The sequence below is a fragment of the Saimiri boliviensis genome, chromosome 2 (assembly GCF_048565385.1).
Source record: "Saimiri boliviensis isolate mSaiBol1 chromosome 2, mSaiBol1.pri, whole genome shotgun sequence".
In the NCBI taxonomy this organism is placed as follows: Eukaryota; Metazoa; Chordata; class Mammalia; order Primates; family Cebidae; genus Saimiri; species Saimiri boliviensis.
In genome coordinates, this window is record NC_133450.1 from 30,650,007 (window position 1) to 30,672,410 (window position 22,404).

At 42.8% G+C, this 22,404-nt stretch overlaps 1 protein-coding gene across 1 annotated transcript in view; it reads right to left on the minus strand.

Moving 5' to 3' along the window:
• Positions 1–22,404, minus strand: part of RBM25 (RNA binding motif protein 25) — a 75,529-nt gene that overhangs the window by 32,316 nt on the left and 20,809 nt on the right. Inside the window, exons 5-7 of the mRNA XM_039469006.2 lie at positions 18,243–18,300; positions 12,218–12,378; positions 2,884–3,069 (exon numbers count right to left, since the gene is read on the minus strand). Coding sequence (XP_039324940.1) covers positions 2,884–3,069; positions 12,218–12,378; positions 18,243–18,300 — 405 coding nt within the window. The remainder of the gene's footprint in view (positions 1–2,883; positions 3,070–12,217; positions 12,379–18,242; positions 18,301–22,404) is intronic.

The following is a 22,404-nucleotide window of genomic DNA, read 5'->3' on the forward strand; positions in this document are numbered from 1 at the left end:
GCTGGAGTGAAGTGGTGCGATCTCGGCTCACTGCAACCTCCCACTCCAGGGCTCAACTGATTCTCCTGCCTCAGCCTCCCAAGTAGCTGGGAATACAGGCGCCTGCCACCACGCCCAGCTAATTTTTGTTACTTCTAGTTGAGACAGGGTTTCACCATGTTGGCCAAACTGGCCTTGAACTCTTGAACTCAAGTGATCCACCTGCAGCGGCCTCCTAAAATGCTAGAAGTACAGGCATGAGCCACCACACCCAGTGGAATTTCTTTTTCTTACTCTGTGGTGCAGTCTAGACCAAGCTTATGGGATCAAGTAATTCTCCAGTCTCAGCCTCCCAAATTGCTGGGACTGCATGTGTCAGCCACTACTCTTGGCTTCTTCCAGTATTTTTTTCTTTTTGTTGCTCTGTCGCCAGACTGGAGTACAGTGGCACGATCTCGGCTCCTGGGTTCAAGTGATTCCCCTGCCTCAGCCTCCTGAGTAGCTGGAACTACAGGCGTGCGCCACCACGCCTGGCTAATTTTTTGTATTTGAGTAGAGACAGGGTTTCACCATGGCCAGAATGGTCTTGATCTCTTGACCCTGAGATCCGACCACCTCAGCCTCCCAAAGTGCTGGCATTACAGGCGTAAGCCACTGTGCCTGGCCTTCTTCCAATATTTTAAAAATATTTCCTAAAACTTATCTAAGTTTATCCAAAGGAATTAAGTGTAAGAAAACCAAACCTTTTCTTTCAACCTGGACTGCCCACTGTTCAATTAGCTTAGGGTGACCAAGAGATAGCAATCAATTCACTGAGGAGGAGTATTTCAAATTGTACTGCTCTTTCAGAAACGCCCAGTTTGATGTTCAATACCATTATTGTTCAGGGAGGGGAATGCGACATAGTTTCTAAAGAAAAGGCAGCTAAAAAATCAAGAATGGGTGGAAATCTTCAGTGAATGAGATCTGGTTTCTTGCTTACAGTGGAGATGTGACAACCATAGGAAAACGAAGTAAAATTAAGGGCTGGGCGCAGTGGCTCACGACTGTAATCCTGGCACTTTAGGAGGCTGAGGCAGGAGGATCACTTGAGCCCAGGAGCTGGAGGTTCTATATATGTACACTATACATATATTATAGTATACATATGCATGTGTGTGTGTATATATTTTACAGAATTCTGGTTTTTAGTATATATAAACCTAGTTTATAGTATATAGAAATCCCAGTATATAGAAATCTCCTATATTGTGTGTGTGTCTGTGCGTGTGTGTGTGTGTGTGTGTGTGTGTGTTTGTGTGTGATTCCATGGAGTCTGAGGGGATTCGTTCCAGGAGCCTCCACATACACCAAAATCCACAAATGCTTAAGTCTCTTATAAACAATGGCATATAACCTATGCAGATTCACCTGTATACTTTAAAACATCTCATATAACCTATGCAAATTCTCCCATACACTTTAAAACATCTATAGATTATATATAATGCCCGATAGAACATAAACACGATGTAAATACTAAACTGCATTTTTTTTTGTTGTATTGCTATTTTTAATTTTTCTCCCTAATGTTTTCAATGAGGTTGGCTGAATCCAAATTACGTGAAACCCGCATGCAGAAGTCTCACTATATACATACACATAAATTTCTTTAATATATTATATCTAATTTATATTTCTTTAATAATATACTTTATAATTTATAAAGTATATTATTAAAGAAATATATGAACATGTTTTTTTTGAGATGGAATTTCACTCTTGTCACCCAGGCTGAAGTGCAATGGTGCAATCTTGGCTCACTGCAACCTCCACCTCCTGGGTTCAAGCAACTCTCCTGTCTCAGCCTCCTGAGAAGCTAGGATTACAGGTGTGGGCCACTGTGCCTGGCTAATTTTTTTATTTTTAGTAGAGACGGGGTTTCACTGTGTTGGCCAAGCTGGTCTCAAACTTCTGACCTCAGGTGATTCACCCGCCTCGGCCTCCTGAATGCTGGGCTTACAGGCATGAGCCACCATGCCCAGTCTGTAATACGTTTTGATGCCATATAAGATACTTCCAGCCAGGCGCGGTGGCTCAAGCCTGTAATCCCAGCACTTTGGGAGGCCGAGGCGGGTGGATCACGAGGTCAAGAGATTGAGACCATCCTGGTCAACATGGTGAAACCCCGTCTCTACTAAAAATACAAAAAAAAAAAGTTAGCTGGGCATGGTGGCGTGTGCCTGTAATCCCAGCTACTCAGGAGGCTGAGGTAGGAGAATTGCCTGAACCCAGGAGGCGGAGGTTGCGGTGAGCCGAGATCGCGTCATTGCACTCCAGCTTGGGTAACAAGAGCGAAACTCCGTCTCAAAAAAAAAAAAAAAAAAAGGCCGGGCGCGGTGGCTCAAGCCTGTAATCCCAGCACTTTGGGAGGCCGAGGCGGGTGGATCACGAGGTCGAGAGATCGAGACCATCATGGTCAACATGGCGAAACCCCGTCTCTACTAAAAAAATACAAAAAACTAGCTGGGCGTGGTGGCGCGTGCCTGTAATCCCAGCTACTCAGGAGGCTGAGGCAGGAGAATTGCCTGAGCCCGGGAGGCGGAGGTTGCGGTGAGCCGAGATCGCGCCATTGCACTCCAGCCTGGGTAACAAGAGCGAAACTCCGTCTCAAAAAAAAAAAAAAAAAAAAAAAAGATACTTCCAATATTTTAAAACTAATAGTCCTTATAATTTCTCTAAGTTTATCCCCCTAAAAAAATGAGTTTAAGAGAACCAAACATTTTCTTTCAATCTGTATATTGTTACTTATTTAATAAATCCTATTTATTCTGATTTCCCTTCAAAATCTCACATGTAATTAGAGCTTAAGAGTAGTATCATAAAAACCAAACTGTAGAAATGATATGTTGTCAGAACACATACGTCCTCCTTCTTTTCCTTCTTCTTCTTCCTGGGGTGAGAATCAGATTCCTGTGAGGGGGCATTTAGCTCACTGGAGTATTCACGTATTAAAACTTCAATGGCCCCTTTAATCATCTGATCTCTCCTCTTTGTTTCTTCATCCAAGGCTTCTTCATCGTCATTAGTGACAGTTTCTGGCCTTGCATTCTAAAACAAAACAGCAAATTCAGGGGAAAGAAAAATCAAGCAGGAAAATAAAAATCATTCTACAGGAAAAGTTAATAAACATGTTTTCTCAAAAACGTCTCTGTAGTCCTATTAAACACAGAGATGGTTTTGTTCTTAACATCACAAAACTCAGCTTCATTTATTTTATTTCAGTTTTCCTGAGATACTAGTTCATTTTCATTTTCTTTCTTAATAGCTAAAACACCCTGGTTCCTAAATTTCAGGACTAGCACACTATACAACATATCTGCAAAGCATTAACAATTTTTCAGACTGTTTTGCTAAATAGATACACAAATAGCAATTACTAAATAACTATCTAGAATCAGTAGAAAATTCAGCTATGTAGTAAAAGCAAAATACAATTTTAAGTAGATTGTGATAGCTACTGCATAGAATAAGCAAAATTACATGTAGGTTAAACAAACAAAAACATCAGATTGCTAAATATACAAAAATGCAAAAATTGGGAGTTTAGGGGCTGAAATGATAGCTTACTTCCCATTTGCCTTCTATAAGTTCTTATATAAAGCATTAATATCACTTATAGAAACTATATGCTTACAACATTAAGAAGGAACCAAAGTAACTATTTGTAGGACTTTATTAATAATTCTCTAAGAAGTCTAGATTGTTCCCTCTTTGTGGGGAAAAATTATTGGCTTCTAATGTACTACTATTCTTGTGCATGCCCCAAAGGTTTTAACAACTTACTTGGTAAAACATACACTGTGTACATTTTCAGATACCCACAAGAACCATGTTCATGCGCATGCACATCCATGCCTAGCTCTTGGTCATAATGCATGCAACTCTACTCAAGGTGAGTTTCATGCCTTGTGACTCCTTCACAACATAACTTAGCAGTAACTATATAACTTGATCACCAGCATTTGAAAGCTGTCTTAATGGATATTCAACAAACACTTATTTCTTAAATTAATTTGCTCAACAAATTCTTTTTTTTTTGAGACAGAGTTTCACTCTTGTTACCCAGGCTGGAGTGCAATGGCGCGATCTCGGCTCACCACAACCTCCGCCTCCTGGGTTCAGGCAATTCTCCTGCCTCAGCCTCCTGAGTAGCTGGGATCACAGGCACACGCCACCATGCCCAGCTGATTTTTCGTATTTTTAGTAGAGGCGGGGTTTCACCATGTTGACCAGGATGGTCTCGATCTCTTGACCTCGTGATCCACCCGCCTCAGCCTCCCACTGCGCCCGGCCCAACAAATTCTTTTTTTTTTTTTTTTTGAGACGGAGTTTCGCTCTTGTTACCCAGGCTGGAGTGCAATGGCGCGATCTCGGCTCACCGCAACCTCCGCCTCCCGGGCTCAGGCAATTCTCCTGCCTCAGCCTCCTGAGTAGCTGGGATTACAGGCACGCGCCACCAGGCTCAGCTAATTTTTTGTATTTTTAGTAGAGATGGGGTTTCACCATGTTGACCAGGATGGTCTCGATCTCTTGACCTCGTGATCCACCCGCCTCAGCCTCCCAAAGTGCTGGGATTACAGGCTTGAGCCACCGCGCCCGGCCCAATTCTTAAGAGCATACTATGAGAAAGAGTCTGCACTTGGATGGAATAAAATTCAAACTGAAAAATGCTCTCTTCTCCTCAAGCTATTCCACTACAGAGTAAGAGATGGGTTATGCATGACACAAATAACTTCAATGTAAGGCATTATGTGTTATTATAAACTAACCCCTCTAAGTTTCTTACTTTCTCAAACCTGTCTCTTCATCCAATCTTCTTTGTAGTGAACTTTGTACTTAGCATCTTGGATAAGGAAGATGATTTACCCAAGGACTGTAATTAGAACTATTAAAATTATTTACCAACAATATAGCAAGCTACAATTATGGTGATATGTTCCTTTGTTATTTATATTGTGGGCCAAGTGCAGTGACTCATGACTATAATTCCAACACTTTGGGAGGCCATCATGAGCAGATCGCTTCAGGCCAGGAGTTTAAGACCAGCCTAAGCAACACAGCAAGCCCTTGTCTCTAGTAAAAAAATAAAAATAAAAAAATTAGCTGAGTGTGGTGGCTCGCACCTGTACTCCCAGCTACTAGAGAGGCTGAGGTGGGAAGACCGCTTGAGCCCAGGAATTCAAGGCTGCAGTGAACTATGATGATACCACTGCACTCCAGCCTGTGTGACAGAGCAAGACTCTGTCCTAACAAACAAACAAAAATAATAAATTGCTTCTCTGAAGGTTTTAAATGAGCTGGCTCTCCAGTACCTTGGCACTGAAACCTCCTATCTTGAAGCATACAGGGTTATTTCAAACCGTAACACCTGCCTGTTGAGACCTAAATTCAATATATAAAAACACACCTTATTACAAAGCACCAGGTCTGTTGTTAGCATGTCCGCTATATTCTGAATTCCTTTCCCTCAGCCATTCACGTCTCTATACTTTTCTAAATACAGGGATAAAAGTAGACTTATAATTCCAAAGGCCTACTTACATAAAAATCCTTATAGCCCCTAGATTTTTGTTTCTACTGTAAACCAAAATTTAAATATCAATATGGCTATTTTACCTGAATTACAGAGAAAGCATTTGGAATTAACTCATTCACATTTTTAGAAGAAAATTTACTGACCCAATACTTAACTGATTACTAATATTAAACAAACAAACAAACAAAAAGCAAAAATAGGCTGGGCGCAGTGGTTCATGCCTATAATCTCAGCACTTTGGGAGACCCAGGCAGGCAGATTGCTTGCGCTCAGAAGTTCTCGACCAGCCTGGGCAACATGGTGAAACCCCATCTCTACTAAAATACAAAAATTAGCCATGAGTGATGGCATGCACCTGTAGTCCCAGCTACTCAGGAGGCTGAGGCAGGATAATTGCTTGAACCTGGGAGCAGAGGTTGCAGTCAGCTGAGGTCACGCCACTACATTCCAGCCTGGGCAACAGAGCAAGACACGATCTCAAAAACAAAAAATAACCTGATCATGGTAGATAATCAGGTTAGAAAGACCACTCCATAGACTGGGAAGTTTCATCTAAAGCTATATCTCGAGGACACTGGCCATAAGATTTTCAGATTTCCTGTTTTTTGCCTTGTACTTCAGAAACCAGATGGCTGGGCATACCTGTAGTCCTAGGGATTACAGGGAGTCCGAGGTGGGTGGTTCACCTGACATCAGGAGTTTATAAGACTAGCTTGGCCAACCTGGTGAAACCCCTTCTCTAGAAAAAATACACACACACAAAAAATAGCTAGGCATGGTGGTGGACTCCTGTAATCCCAGCTACTCAGGAGACTGAGGCAGGAGAAGCACTTGAAACCAGGAAGCAGAGGTTGCACTGAGCCAAGATCGCACCACTGCATTGCCTGGGCAACAAGAGTAAGACTCCATCTGACCAAAAAAAAAATAAAAAAACCCACATACATACAAATCCCCATATTCAGTAATAATGGGAATCAAAGAAGCAAATGGTGAAGAGTTCAGCCATATAGGAAGCTGACAGATCATCTATAATGTTTATATGACCCACCTATTACAGAGAAATTAAAATTTCAATAGTAAAGCTAGTAGTTGTGAAGTTAAACAGCTTTGCTGTTTAAAAAGTTCCTCCTCCTGTAATCCCAGCTACTTGGGAGGCTGAGGCAGGAGAACTGCTTGAACCTGTGAGATGGAGGTTGCAGTGAGCCGAGATCGCATCAAATGCATTCCAGCCTGGCACCTGGCGACAAAACAAGACTCTGTCTCAAAAAAAAAAGAGAAAAAGTTACTCCTACAAATTCTGCAAAACCTAAATTAAAATGCTCAGTCAAGCTGTTTGACAAGGCACCTTACACATGCCCAAAATTCCTCTTAAAATTCTGAAACTGGCTAGGCCCAGTGGCTCATGCCTGTAAACCCAGCACTTTGGGAGGCGGAAGCAGAACTGCTTGAGCCCAGGAGTTCAACACCAGCCTGGGCAACATAGCAAGATCCCATCTCATTAAAAAAAAAAAGAAATAGGCCGGGCGCGGTGGCTCAAGCCTGTAATCCCAGCACTTTGGGAGGCCGAGGCGGGTGGATCACAAGGTCGAGAGATCAAGACCATCCTGGTCAACATGGTGAAACCCCGTCTCTACTAAAAAAAAAAAATACAAAAAACTAGCTGGGCGTGATGGTGCGTGCCTGTAATCCCAGCTACTCAGGAGGCTGAGGCAGGAGAATTGCCTGAACCCAGGAGGCGGAGATTGCGGTGAGCCGAGATCGCGCCATTGCACTCCAGCCTGGGTAACAAGAGCAAAACTCCGTCTCAAAAAAAAAAAAAAAAAAAAAAAGAAATAAAATTCATGAGGAAGAAATTCAAATAAAAAGGAAAAAAAAGGACAAAAAAAGTTAAAAAGAAAATACTGGATCATGAAAAATATGTTGCTCTCCTAGACATACTCATGTTTCCTTTTACGTCAATGAGAAATATGGAACTAATTGTTTTCTCTTCTGCCTCAGAGGAAAATGCCTAATAAAACAACACAAAGGGTTCTCAATGTCTCATTCTCCTATTCTCTACTTAAGTAACAGCTTTCTAAACTTCTGCAACTAATCAATGAACAAGAATAAAAAACAATCACCACGTCATATTTTTATACTGAAAAAGCATGGCTGGCATAATGGCTCACGCCTATAATACCAGCACTTTAGGAGGTTGAGGCAGAGGATCACCCGAGGTCGGGAGTTTGGGACCAGGCTGACCAACATGGAGAAACCCTGACTCTACTAAAAATACAAAATTAGCCAGGTGTGGTGGCAGATGCCTATAATCCCAGCTACTTGGAAGGCTGAGGCAGCAGAATTGGCTGAAACCAAGAGAGGGAGGTGGCTGTGAGCCAAGATGGCTCCATTGCACTCCAGCCTGGGCAACGAGAGCGTAACTCTGTCTCGAAAAAAAAGAAAGAAAAATCATGGTGGTGGTGGCCATCAGTCTCGTCCCTACCATCTTCCCTCCTATCCCTAGCCCTGTCCCTCCAATCTCTCACTCTTCGGCTTTCTTCCCTCCCTCCATGCCCCTCTACCCTTAAAAAAACAAAACAAAGGCCGGGCATGGTGGCTCAAGCCTGTAATCCCAGCACTCTGGGAGGCCGAGGCGGGTGGATCACGAGGTCAAGAGATCGAGACCATCCTGGTCAACATGGTGAAACCCCGTCTCTACTAAAAATAGAAAAAAATTAGCTGGGCATAGTGGCACGTGCCTGTAATCCCAGCTACTCAGGAGGCTGAGGCAGGAGAATTGCCTGAACCCATGAGGCAGAGGTTGTGGTGAGCCGAGATCGTGGCACTGCACTCCAGCCTGAGTAACAAAGAGTGAAACTCCATCTCAAAAAAACAAACAAAAAAAACCATGGTAAATCTCTAATCTACTCCACTATATAGTAATATTTGCCTAAGTTATATGAAAACAATTTTTTACATCAGATAGAATGGTTTTTTAACCTATACTGTTGAGTAAAATTGACACTCCAGGAAAATATGCCATGTTTATCCTATGACTTCAAGTACCTCTAGGCACGAAGCCAAAGGGCACCCAGCAATACACGTATAACAGAACAATAAATCACGTAAGTGATAGCTGACAATCATTTTAATTTCATTTTATTGAAAATAATTATTCTATGTGACTTTATTGCATGTTGCTTTGCTTTTTTGTTTTTAAGACAGAGTCTCACTCTGTAACCAAGGTTAGAGTGCAGTTGTACAATCTCAGCTCACTGTAACCTCCACCTTCTGGGTTCAAGTGATTCTCCTCCCTCAGCCTCCCAAGTAGCTGGGATTACAGGTGTGCACCACCACATCCAGCTAATTTTTGTATTTCCTTTTTTAGGAGAGACGGGGTTTCACCATGTTGGCCATGCTGGTCTCAAACTCCTGTCCTCAGGTGATCCTCTGACCTCAGACTCCCAAAGTGCTGGGATTAAAGGTGTGAGCCACCACACCTGGTCACACATTGCTCTTCTTGAAGATCAACAGATTTAAAGCATGGTTACTCTGGCTAATGTTGATTACACAAGAAATGCAGGCTGGGCACAGTGGCTTCTGCCTGTAATCCCACCACTTTGGATAGTTGAGGTAGGTGGATTACTTAAGCCCAGGAGTTCAAGGCCAGCCTGGACAACACTGTGAAACCCCATCTCAATAAAAAATACAAAACTCAATCCCAGCACTCTGGGAGGCCGAGGCGGGTGGATCACGAGGTCGAGAGATTGAGACCATCCTGGTCAACATGGTGAAACCCCGTCTCTACTAAAAATACAAAAAATTAGCTGGGCATGGTGGCACGTGCCTGTAATCCCAGCTACTCAGGAGGCTGAGGCAGGAGAATTGCCTGAACCCAGGAGGCGGAGGTTGCGGTGAGCCGAGATCGTGCCATTGCACTCCAGCCTGGGTAACAAGAGCGAAACTCCGTCTCAAAAAAAAAAAAAAAAAAAAATACAAAACTCAGCCATGCATGGTGGTGCACACCTGTAGTCCCAGCTGAGGCAGGAGGATCACTGGAGCCAGGGAATAGGAGGTTGCAGTGAGCAGAGATCATGCCACGAACCCCATCCAAAAAAACAAGCAAGCAAGAAATGCAGTCACACAATTGTGCACTTTCTTATTTATAAAAATATGTATTACAGTGATTTCATTTTCAGAGTTTTTCGGTATAACATTTGCAAATGCTACAACTTAAATGACCTCACAAATTACAGACTAAACACAAAAAAATAGTGAGTCCTAGCAAATCGGAACACTTTGAAGATATTAAATCCATACTTTCAAATAGTTAGTATACAGTTATCACAACAAGGCAAACCTGAAAATTCTTACTGCAAATATTTCTGGTTTTTGAGGTTTTAGTAATGTGACAGGCAATATTGCTGATTTGAAATAAAATACAATTTCCTTATGAAGCAGGGTGAAGACACTAAGACTGAAGGATAAGCAACATAACTGCAACTGCTAATAAACGTTAACTCCATCCTTGCTTTAGGCAAGACACTATATTAGGTGCTGTGGAGGTCCAAGATTAAAGACACAGCCCCCAAACTTATCACCCTTTCTACCTGTAATCAGAGATGGGGGTTGAAAGAGGATTTGGGAATGAGAAAGGTTACAAGGGGCTATGAGAGAGAGATTATATATAAATAATATACACTAAAAAGCAGACACATTCAGCTATAAAAATCTGCTTATATGGGAACAAAGGACTTAATTCTAAGAAGAAATGACAAAGTCTGTATGAATCAAGGGACATGTTAATTTTAAGTATGGATAGAATTTCAACAGGGAGCTTGGATAGGCAACAAAGACATGAGATGCCAGCAAAGCAAAAAAGGAAAACTGTAGGGGTACATGCAGTAGTATGTGCAGAGGCAGGGAAGAAGGAAGCTAGAAAGGTGGACTGGATCAAGCCTTGAATGTCATCCTAAAAATATAGGCTTTACGGTCAGGCACAGTGACTCACGCCTACAATCCCAGCACTTTGGGAGGCCAAGTCTGGCGAATACCTGAGGTCAGGAGTTCCAGACCAGCCTGGGTAACATGGTGACATCCTGTCTCTACTAAAAACACAAAAATTAGCTGGGCATGGTGGCAGCTATAATCCCAGCTACTCGGGAGGCCAAAGCAGGAGAATCGCTTGAACTCAGGAGGTAGAGGTTGCAGTGAGGCAAGGTTTCACCACTGCACTCCAGCCTGGGCAATAGAGCAAGACTGTCTCAAAAAAAAAAAAAAAAAGGTTGGGGGTGGGGGGAATGTGAGGATAGGAGGGTTTATTCTGTAAGAAACCCAAAACCACCGGGCGCGGTGGCTCAAGCCTGTAATCCCAGCACTTTGGGAGGCTGAGGTGGGTGGATCACGAGGTCGAGAGATCGAGACCATCCTGGTTAACATGGTGAAACCCCGTCTCTACTAAAAATACAAAAAAATTAGCTGGGCATGGTGGCACGTGCCTGTAATCCCAGCTACTCAGGAGGCTGAGGCAGGAGAATTGCCTGAACCCAGGAGGCGGAGGTTGCGGTGAGCCGAGACCGCGCCATTGCACTCCAGCCTGGGTAACAAGAGCGAAAACTCCGCCTCAAAAAAAAAAAAAAAAAGAAAAAAAAAGAAACCCAAAACCATTAAGGATGGGTCTCACATAAGAAGCAAGAGTTTGATAAAATTATACTTATGTTTTAGAAATACAGGCAACGTTGGCTGGGCACGGTGGCTCAGGCCTGTGATTCCAGCACTTTGGGAGGCCGAGGCAGGCAGATCAGTAGCTGGGCATTATGGCAGGCACCTGTAATCCCAGCTACTTTAGAGGCTGAGGCAGAACAATCACTTGAACGCAGGAGGTTACTGCATTCCAGCCTGAGCAAAAGAGTAAGACTCCATCTCAAACTCCGGTGATCCACCCGCCTCTGCCTCCCCAAGTGCTGAGATTACAGGTGTGAGCCACTGCACCCCGTGGAAAGCTGTTTCTATTTTGAAAGGTAATAAAAAATCTGATGACAGTGATTTTCTGGTTTTGTCTGCGTTGGGCGAAGGTAATAAAAAATCTATTTTAGATTGGTTCAGCATGAGATGCTAAAAAGGAACTAAGAAGAGAAATCAAGGAAATATATACTCAAGTTTCACTTTGTTGAGAGGGGGTAATAATGTATACATTACAATACAATATACAACAATTTCCTTTATTTTAGCTTCACTTAGCATAGCTTGAATAAAGCCCCCAGCTAAGGCAAGTAATCAGACTTTCATTCGTTTTAGAATCGGTGTACTTCTAAAAGAGAGGGCAACTAATAAAAATTGTGTAGGTTGAAATATATTTTGTACTTACTTACAAAGCTGTCTTAATGAATTAGCTCTGTTTGGAATAGTCTGTACCAGTGTTTTCTCTGGCAAGTTAACCTTGTCCAGCCTCCCTTACTACCTTCATCCCAACCTGGAACAAGCAAACCAACAGTCATCCACCCACTATGGGTAGATAAGACTTAAAATAACTACAAACTATAAAATACCCTCCTGCATTTAAGCCACAAGCACATACATGATCATCTTGTGAGGCCCCACATTAGATTCATTTATAATGAGAAGCATTACACTGAGATAGCACAGGCTGGCCTACAAAAGATAACACAACAGAAAACATACCCCATTAGAAGCTTTCTTCTTTGCTTTCCATTCATCCAGCTGTGCCTTGGTCTTTGCATCAACTTTAACGAGTAACTTTTTCTCTCCAATTTGCAGGTCATGTAATAATCTGAGTGCACGGAGAGTAGATTCTGGCTCCTTGTACTCACAGAATCCGAAAGCTAGCAATGGATGGAAAGAATTAGTGAAGTATCAATCCACTTACAAAAGACAAAGAAATTACATGCAACAGCGGGGGCTGCAGAAGAAAAGAAAAAAAAAGAAATTACGGAAAAGCAGAATCACTAGAGTCCAAATTTTATAATACAGACCATTCAATTCATCATTCCACCCCGTCCACCAGTTCCCTTTGATAACCATTTCACTTTTAGTACCCTCAAACAACCAAAGGGGGGGGGAAGAAATGAGAAAAACAGAAGAAAAATTCAAATCAGAAAAACTGCTACCCATTAGAAGCTCTGATACACAAGCAGAGTCAATGAATTTCATTATTAAAAGGAATCAATCGTTTCATAAATTCACCCTAGACTTCCAAATAGCCACAAATGAGAACAGACGGCTGGAATATAACACACTTTTCACCTCTGGGATGTTAAATTACAGAATTAGTGATCTTGTATCCTAGTTACCAACCTATTTTGCTTATATCTATTTCCTTTTATAACTAGTCAATCTCACTATTAAGATGACTTTAACAGAGATAGTAAATCTAAGAAGAGCAACAAAAAAATTGAAAAGAAAATCAAATAAAACGGAAATATACAGTTAATGACATGACACAGAAAAGGACTACCAATATTAAAATAGTAAATTTGTCTATAACATTTTCAGTGTGATATACCATAAAGACAAACAGATATGCCCCTCAAAAAAGTACTTTTAGGCTAGGCGTAGTGGCTCACACCTGTAATCCCAACACTTTGGGAGGCAGAGGCAGGTGGATCACCTGATGTCAGGAGTTTGAGACCAGTCTGGCCAAGATGGGGAAACCTCATCTCTACTAAAACTACAGGGGCACACCTGTACTCCCAGCTACTAGGGAGACTGAGGCAGGAGAACTGCTTGAACCCGGGAGGCAGAGGCTGTAGTAAGCTGAGATCACACCACTGCACTCCAGCCTGGGAAACAGCGAGTCCCTGTCTTAAACAAACAAAAAGTAACTTTAAATGATCTTATTTCTGATGATAGTGTCAATGTTACTAGTGTGAAACTGTTCTATGTGTAATGTGAAATAAAGCAACTCAGCAATTATTTAATATTCTATCATCCCCAATGGCCTTGAAACTCGGGCAACTCAGTGTGAGGAAAAAGGAGATAGGACAGATCAGATTAAATTAAAAAATAAAAAAAAAAAAAAAACTTTTAGTCCTGTATCTGCATTAGTATGAACTGGAAAAAACTAAAAGCAAACACCAAACCACTGCTACAATGATTGCACCTGGTGCCCAGACTGTGATCTTCAAAACAATCTCCCATGGCGAAATGCCTGATTCTTAATCTAGGGCAGAAAAACTATTATAGTAGAGGAGCTTAGAACAACTTGTCAAACCAAATAACAAAGAAGCTGTCAAAGTCATTTAGGGTCATGTCAAAACCACTGGAGATGTAAAGTGCAGAGATAATTTTAAGTTAAGCTTTAACGGTGATAATAACTACAATGAATCCATATTAAACACAGTGACATTAAATATGCTTCAATTGCTAAGTTCACAATAATTTAAAAGAAAAAAAGAAAATCAGTCATTGTTAGACAATGCTTAAGACACCAACTCATTACTTAAAGAAAGTCAGGGCATTTATCCTACCTCTCCTGTTAAATATGCCTCTATGAGCCGGGCACGGTGGCTCAAGCCTGTAATCCCAGCACTTTGGGAGGCCAAGGCGGGTGGATCACGAGGTCAAGAGATCGAGACCATCCTGGTCAACAAGGTGAAACCCTGTCTCTACTAAAAATACAAAAAATTAGCTGGGCATGGTGGCGCGTGCCTGTAATCACAGCTACTCAGGAGGCTGAGACAAGAGAATTGCCTGAACCCAGGAGGCGGAGGTTGCCGGTGAGCCGAGATTATGCCATAGCACTCTAGCCGGGGTAACAAGAGCGAAACTCCGTCTTAAAAAAAAAAAAAAAAAAAAAAAGCCGGGCGCGGTGGCTCAAGCCTGTAATCCCAGCACTTTGGGAGGCCGAGGTGGGTGGATCACGAGGTCCAGAGATCGAGACCATCCTGGTCAAAATGGTGAAACCCCGTCTCTACTAAAAATACAAAAAATTAGCTGGGCATGGTGGCACGTGCCTGTAATCCCAGCTACTCAGGAGGCTGAGGCAGAAGAATTGCTTGAACCCAGGAGGCGGAGGTTGTGGTGAGCCGAGATCGCGCCATTGCACTCCAGCCTGGGTAACAAGAGCGAAACTCCGTGTTAAAAAAAAAAAAAAAAAAAAATATGCCTCTATCCCAGGTATGGTGGCTCAAGCCTATAATCCCAGCACTTTGGGAGGCCAGGGTGGGTGGATCACCAGAGAGGTCAGAAGTTCAAGACTAGACTGGCAAACATGGTGAAATCCTGTCTCTACTAAAAGCACAAAAAAATAACCTGGCATGGTGGTCAGTGCCTGTAATCCCAGCTAATTGGGAAGCTGAGGCAGGAGAATCACTCCAGGAGGCTGAAGTCACAGTGAGCTGAGACTGTGCCATGGCACTCCAGGCTGGGCAACAGGAGCAAAAAACTGAGTCTCAACAACAACAAAAACACCTCTAAGTAACCAAGTTAAGTAGAAACTGCATCTACTGTATGGTTACTTAGAGGTATTTTTGTTGTTTCTACTGCATCTACTGTTTTGTTACTTATAGGTACTTTTGTTGTTGCCAAACTTGCCAAACAGGCAAGTTTCTCCATAGAGAAGCATTCTGTTAACATATGAAGATTTGTTGTTCCTCAGTGTAAGAATGACAGAATTCTTCAAAACAGAATACTGACGAATTACTTCCCAATGAACTCATCAACCTAGACACTAGCAACACTGATGCTATTACATACAGGAAAAAAACAATCTCACACGTGTACACTGATGGAAAAATACTACCTTTATATTATTCTTGCTATGAGATGCTAGGATAAAAGCATTAGAAAAAAAAAAAAAAAAAGCACACATCAAGGTTCAACTACTAACCAGTTTACAGAAAATACAGAGGACAAATTCATGACAAATCATACTACTGGAGCAGCATTTGGCAAAACTCAACAAATGCTACTGCACAAATGACCCAGTTTCTTCAAGAATTAACTGCAAGGAAAATAAGAAATAGAATAATTTAAAATATTAAAAGTATGGCCAGTTAGTTCAGTTGGTTAGAAGATGGTACTAATAATAAAATATTAAGGGACTTAAATTGCCAACTAGTTGCAATGTGTGAACTTCATATACATCCTGAATCAAATGAAAAATTTAAAAAATTGACATCTAGGCCGGGCGCGGTGGCTCAGCCTGTAATCCCAGCACTTTGGGAGGCCGAGGCGGGTGGATCACGAGGTCAAGAGATCGAGACCATCCTGGTCAACATGGTGAAACCCCGTCTCTACTAAAAAGACAAAAAATTAGCTGGGCATGGTGGCACATGCCTGTAATCCCAGCTACTCAGGAGGCTGAGGCAGGAGAATTGTCTGAACCCAGGAAGCGGAGGTTGCAGTGAGCCGAGACCGCGCCATTGCACTCCAGCCTGGGTAACAAGAGCGAAACTCCGTCTCAAAAAAAAAAAAAAAAAAATTGACATTTGAGACGAGGCATAGGTCTCATACGGGCTTACAACTGTAATCCCAGCATTGAGGTAAGTGGATCAGCTAAGGCAGGAGTCCCCAAACTTTTTACATAGGGGGCCAGTTCACTGTCCCTCAGACCGTTGGAGGGCTGCCACATACTGTGCTCCTCTCACTGACCACCAATTAAAGAGGTGCCCCTTCCTAAAGTGCGGCGGGGGGCCGGATAAATGGCCTCAAGGGGACGCATGTGGCCCTCGGGCCATAGTTTGGGGACGCCTGATCTAAGGTCAAGAGTGCAAGACCAGCCTGGCAAACACGGTGAAACACCAACTCTACTAAATATACAAAAAATAGCCAAGCGTGGTGGCGGACGCCTATAATCCCAGCTACCATGGAGGTAGAGTCAGGAAAATCACTTGAACCTGGGTGGCGGAGGTTGCAGTGAGCCGAGGTCGCGCCACTGCACTCCAGCCTGAGAAACAGAGTAAGATGCTGTCTCAAAAAAAAAGAAAGAAAAAAAAACTGACATTTGAGACATCTGACACAAGACTTCTATAAACTGACTGAATATTTAATGATATAAAGAAAAAGAGGCCAGGCATGATAGCTCACTTTGGGAGCCCAAGGCAGGTGAATCACCTGAGGCCAGAAGTTCAAGACCAATCTGGCCAACATGGCAAAACCTCATCTCTACAAAAATTAGCTAGAAATCGTGGTACACATCTGTAGTCCCAGCTTCGTAGGAGGTTGAGACAGGAGAATTGTCTGAATCTGGGAGGTGGAGGCTGTAGTGAAGAAAGATCATGCCACTACACTCTCAGCCTGTGTGACAGAGTGAGACTGTCTCAAAAGGAAAAAAAAAAAAAGAAAAACAGTTTAAGTCCTGTAATTTTGTTTAGGTCTTAGAATTATAATAGCTAATATTTTAGATATGTTTTAAAAAAGCCCTTATCTCTAAGAGACACATGCTAAAATATTTACAAAGAAACTCATGTGAAGGCCCAGCACATTGGCTCACACCTGTAATCCCAGCACTCTGAGAGGCCAAGGTAGGCTGATCACTTGAGGTCAAGAGTTAAAGAGGCCAGACTGGCCAATATGGCAAAATCTTGCCTCTACTAATACTACAAAAATTAGCCAGCCCTGGAGGTGTATGCCTGTAATACCAGATACTCAGGAGGCTGAGGCAGGAGAATCACTTGAAACTGGGAGACAAAAGTTGCAGTGAGGCAAGATGGCGCCACTGCATTCCAGCCTGGGTGACAGAGCTAAACTTGGTCTCAAAAAAAAAAAAAAAAAAAGCCAGAGAAACTCATGGGATACTTAAGATTTCCTTTCAAACAATATAAAGAAGAAGAAAAGAATAAGAGTACAGCTGAAACACAATTAGCCATGAAAATTACAGACTGCCTTCAAAAGTTAACAGGCGGGCTGGGCGCGGTGGCTCAAGCCTGTAATCCCAGCACTTTGGGAGGCCGAGGCGGGTGGATCACAAGGTCAAGAGATCGAGACCATCCTGGTCAACATGGTGAAACCCCGTCTCTACTAAAAATACAAAAAAAACTAGCTGGGCGTGGTGGCCCATGCCTGTAATCCCAGCTACTTAGGAGGCTGAGGCAGGAGAAATGCCTGAGCCCAGGAGGCGGAGGTTGCGGTGAGCCGAGATCGCGCCATTGCACTCCAGCCTGGGTAACAAGAGCGAAACTCCGTCTCAAAAAAAAAAAAAAACAGTTAACAGGCGATAGCTGGGAGCAGTGGCTCACAAGTGTAATCCCAGCACTTTGGGAGGCTGGGAAGGAGGGATCTCTTGAACCTGGGAGGCAGAGGCTGCATGAGACAAGATGGAGCCACTACACTCCAGCCTGTGTGACAGAGCCTCCGTCTTCACAAAAAAAAAAAAAAAAAAAAAAGTCAACAGGCCATGATTGTCTCTTCTTCTCCTCCCTAGTTTACTAAGTTCTAATTGTTCCATCTTGATCATACAGTCATTTCTTGAGACAAAAGAGACTTTTGGAAGTATGAAAAACCAGTTAAATTGAGCAATTTTAATTTTTTCCTTTCCTGTCTCCTTCCTGTTACCTTTTTCCTTCTTCTTTTGATCTTAACTCTCAGCCAATATTTTCCCAAACTGCCTTTTAATCCTATTTCAATAAAAAAGAAGATAAAGAATGCTAGTAAGTCTCACTGTTAAAGACAATGAGAGTAAGTCATGCTAAGTGATTTAAGCACACAGGTTAAAGTGATTTCAACAAATAAGGAAAAAACGACCTACCTTGAAGTTTTCCGGAAGCACCTTGTACTCTCTTCCAGCTCAAAACCAAACCACATTTCTTAAAAAGAAAACAAAACAAAAAGATTGCTACCATTTAACAAAATAATTTTTATTTATTTATTTATTTATTTTAAGACGGAGTTTCCCTCTTGTTACCCAGGCTGGAGTGCAATGGCGCAATCTTGGCTCACCACAACCTCCACCTCCTGGGTTCAGGCAATTCTCCTGCCTCAGCCTCCTGAGTAGCTGGGATTACAGGCATGCACCACCATGCCCACCTAATTTTTTGTATTTTTTAGTAGAGACAGGGTTTCACGATGTTGACCAGGATGGTCTCGATCTTTTGACCTCGTGATCCACCCACCTCGGCCTCCCAAAGCGCTGGATTACAGGCTTGAGCCACCGCATCCGGCTTTAATTTATTTTTTAAAGACGGAGTTTCACCATATTGGTCCGCCTGCCTTGGCCTCCAAAGTGCTGGGATTGTAGGTATGAGCCACCACACCGGCCAAAATAATTTTTAAAGTAAAAGCAAAATTATATTTCTACTAGGGGGAAAAAGATAAAAGAAAAAACCAGCAACTATATTTGTGAAAATTTCCCCAATTTTCACAAACTTATCACATGGCAGATAAGGACAACATATCATTTTAAGAAAAATTTAAATTTTTACTGATTCTTCATTTGCAGAAATTTCTTTAGTTTTAATTAAATTAGAAGGTTTGCATCACTACTTATACTACGAAAATAAATACATAAACCTAAGTTGTCTAAAATTAGAATAGTTAAAACTGTAATAAAGGCGGGGCACGGTGGCTCAAGCCTGTAATCCCAGTACTTTCGGAGGCCAAGGCGGGTGGATCACAAGGTCAAGAGATCGAGACCATCCTGGTCAACATGGTGAAACCCCATCTCTACTAAAAATACAAAAAATTAGCTGGGCATGGTGGCAATGTGCCTGTAATCCCAGCTACTGAGGAGGCTGAGGTAGGAGAATTCCTTGAACCCAGGAGGCGGAGGTTGCGGTGATCTGAGATCGCGCCATTGCACTCCAGCCTGGGTAACAAGAGTGAAACTCCGTCTCAAAAAAAAAAAAAAAACAACTAATAAATTCAAGTATTATAAAGAACCTATAAAGAAATGTTTTGAAACAATATATATAAATTTATAGAGGATTTTCAACATAGGAAAACGGTTGATTGGTATGCAAAAATAACTTGGGAAAAGAAAATGGAGATACACAGTAAGACTTTATTTAACTATAACAACAACATTTTGTACAATAAAAAGATATATTCCAGCCGGGCGCGGTGGCTCAAGCCTGTAATCCCAGCACTTTGGGAGGCCGAGGCGGGTGGATCACGAGGTCAAGAGATCGAGACCATCCTGGTCAACACGGTGAAACCTCGTCTCTACTAAAAATACAAAAAATTAGCTGGGCATGGTGGTGCGTGCCTGTAATCCCAGCTACTCAGGAGGCTGAGGCAGGAGAATTGCTTGAACCCAGGAGGCAGAGGTTGCGGTGAGCCGAGATCACGCCATTGCACTCCAGCCTGGGTAACAAGAGGAAAACTCCGTCTCAAAAAAAAAAAAAAAAAAAAAGAGAAATATTCCAAAATGTGAAGGAGGGCAGGTTATTCAAAACATTAGACACTATGATGCTTTAAAAATTAAAGCAGCCAGGCGTGGGTCAAATCTGTAATCCCAACACTTTGGGAGGCTAAAATACAAGGACTGCTTGAGCCCAGGAATGGGCAAGACCAGCCTGGGTAACAGAGAGAGACACCATGTCTATAAAAATTTAAAAAATAGCCAGGTGTGGTGGCACACACCAGTAGTTCCAGCTACTTAGGAGGCTGAAGTAGATGGATGGCTTGAGCCCAGGAAATCCATGCTGCAGTGAGCTGTAATCATGCAGCTACACTCTAGCCTGAGCAACAGAACCAGACTCTTGTCTCAAAAAAAAAATAAATAAGGTTCCACCCAGTTAAAAAAAGACAAGGGGGCCGGGCGCGGTGGCTCAAGCTTGTAATCTCAGCACTTTGGGAGGCCGAGGCGGGCGGATCACGAGGTCGAGAGATCTAGACCATCCTGGTCAACATGGTGAAACCCCGTCTCTACTAAAAATACAAAAAAATTAGCTGGGCATGGTGGTGCGTGCCTGTAATCCCAGCTACTCAGGAGGCTGAGGCAGGAGAATTGCCTGAACCCAGGAGGCGGAGGTTGCGGTGAGCCAAGATCGCGCCATTGCACTCCAGCCTGGGTAACAAGAGCAAAACTCTGTCTCAAAAAAAAAAAAAAAAAAAAAAAAAACAAAAAGACAGGGGAAGGTGTAGGTGAGAAATCTTCAGAGAACAGAAATCAAAAACTTGGAATATGGCATTAAAAATAAATATTCTGCCAGGCGTGGTGGCTCACGCCTATAATCCCAACACTTTGGAGGCTGAGGTCCTGGATCATGAGGTCAGGAGTTTGAGACTAGCCTAACCAACATGGTGAAACCCTGCCTCTCCTAAAAATACAAAAAAATTAGCTGGACATGGTGGTGAGCACCTGTAATCCCTGCTACTCAGGAGGCTGAGGCAGGAGAATTGCTTGAATTTGGGAGGTGGAGGTTTTAGTGAGCTGAGACTGCACCACTGCACTCCAGCCTGGGCAACAAAGCGAGACTCCGTCTCAAAATAATTAATTAATTCGCTCATTCATTCATTCAAATTAAGTCTGGAAGGTAAAGTTGATGACAAATCCCAAGAACCAGTACAAAACAGTAAGAAACCAGCCTGGTCAACATGGTGAAACCTCGTCTATACTAAAAATGCAAAATTCAGTTGGGCATGCTGGCGCACGCCTATAGTCCTTGCTACTCAGGAGGCTAAGGCAGGAGAATCGCTTGAATCCTGGAGGCAGAGGTTGCAATGAACTGAGATCCTGCCACTGTACCTCCAGTATGCCAACAGAGGGAGACTCAGTCTCAAAAAAAAAAAAAAAATTCAGAATGATCCAATACTTCCAAAAATCATCATTAGATGCTGTAACACAATGATGCAACACCTTCAGTGTGAGGAAGATAAGCTTGAACATAGAATTCTACATCCAAGTAAACTACTGTCCACACGAATAATCAAAATAAAAAGCACTTCAGATTCAGAAAAGCTACCAACCACATACCCATATACACCATGTACATCATATACAGAGGATGTATCATCGCCATGTAACAGGAACCTACTGTGTGTCAAAACAAGCAAGACATAGGATCCAAACCATCCAACACAGGAGAGCAATAAAGGGCAAACTAGAAAGACAGAATAAATCCAAAAATAAAAGTAGACCTAGAGGAACCAGAACACATGAGACAAACAAAGGGGCCTGACAGGAGGGGCTCTACAAAAGGGAAACTGGCTGGGGGCAGTGGCTCATGCCAGTAATCCCAGCACTATGGAAGCCGAGACAGGTGGATCACTTGAGGTCAGGAGTTTAAGACCAACATGGTGTAACCCCGTCTCTACTAAAAAATACAAAAATTAAGGCCGGGCCGGGTGCGGTGGCTCAAGCCTGTAATCCCAGCACTTTGGGAGACCGAGGCGGGTGGATCACAAGGTCAAGAGATCGAGACGATCGAGACCGTCCTGGTCAACATGGTGAAACCCCGTCTCTACTAAAAATACAAAAAATTAGCTGGGCGTGGTGGCGTGTGCCTGTAATCCCAGCACTTTGGGAGGCCGAGGTGGGTGGATCACGAGGTCAAGAGATCAAGAACATGCTGGTCAACATGGTGAAACCCGGTCTCTACTAAAAATGCAAAAAATTAGCTGGGCGTGGTGGCACGTGCCTGTAATCCCAGCTACTCAGGAGGCTGAGGCAGGAGAACTGCCTGAACCCAGGAGGCGGAGACTGCAGTGAGCCGAGATCGCGACATTGCACTCCAGCCTGGGTAACAAGAACCAAATTCCATCTCAAAAAAAAAAAAAAATTATCTGGACATGGTGGCAGGTGCCTGTAATCTCACCACTCAGGAGGCTGAGGCAGAAGAATCACAAGAATCCAGGAGGTGGAGGTTGCAGTGAGTAGAGGTCCCACCAGTATATTCCAGACTTTGCAATAGAGTGTGACTCTGTCTTGAGCCCAGGAGTTTGAGACTAGCCTAGGCAAGATGGCAAGG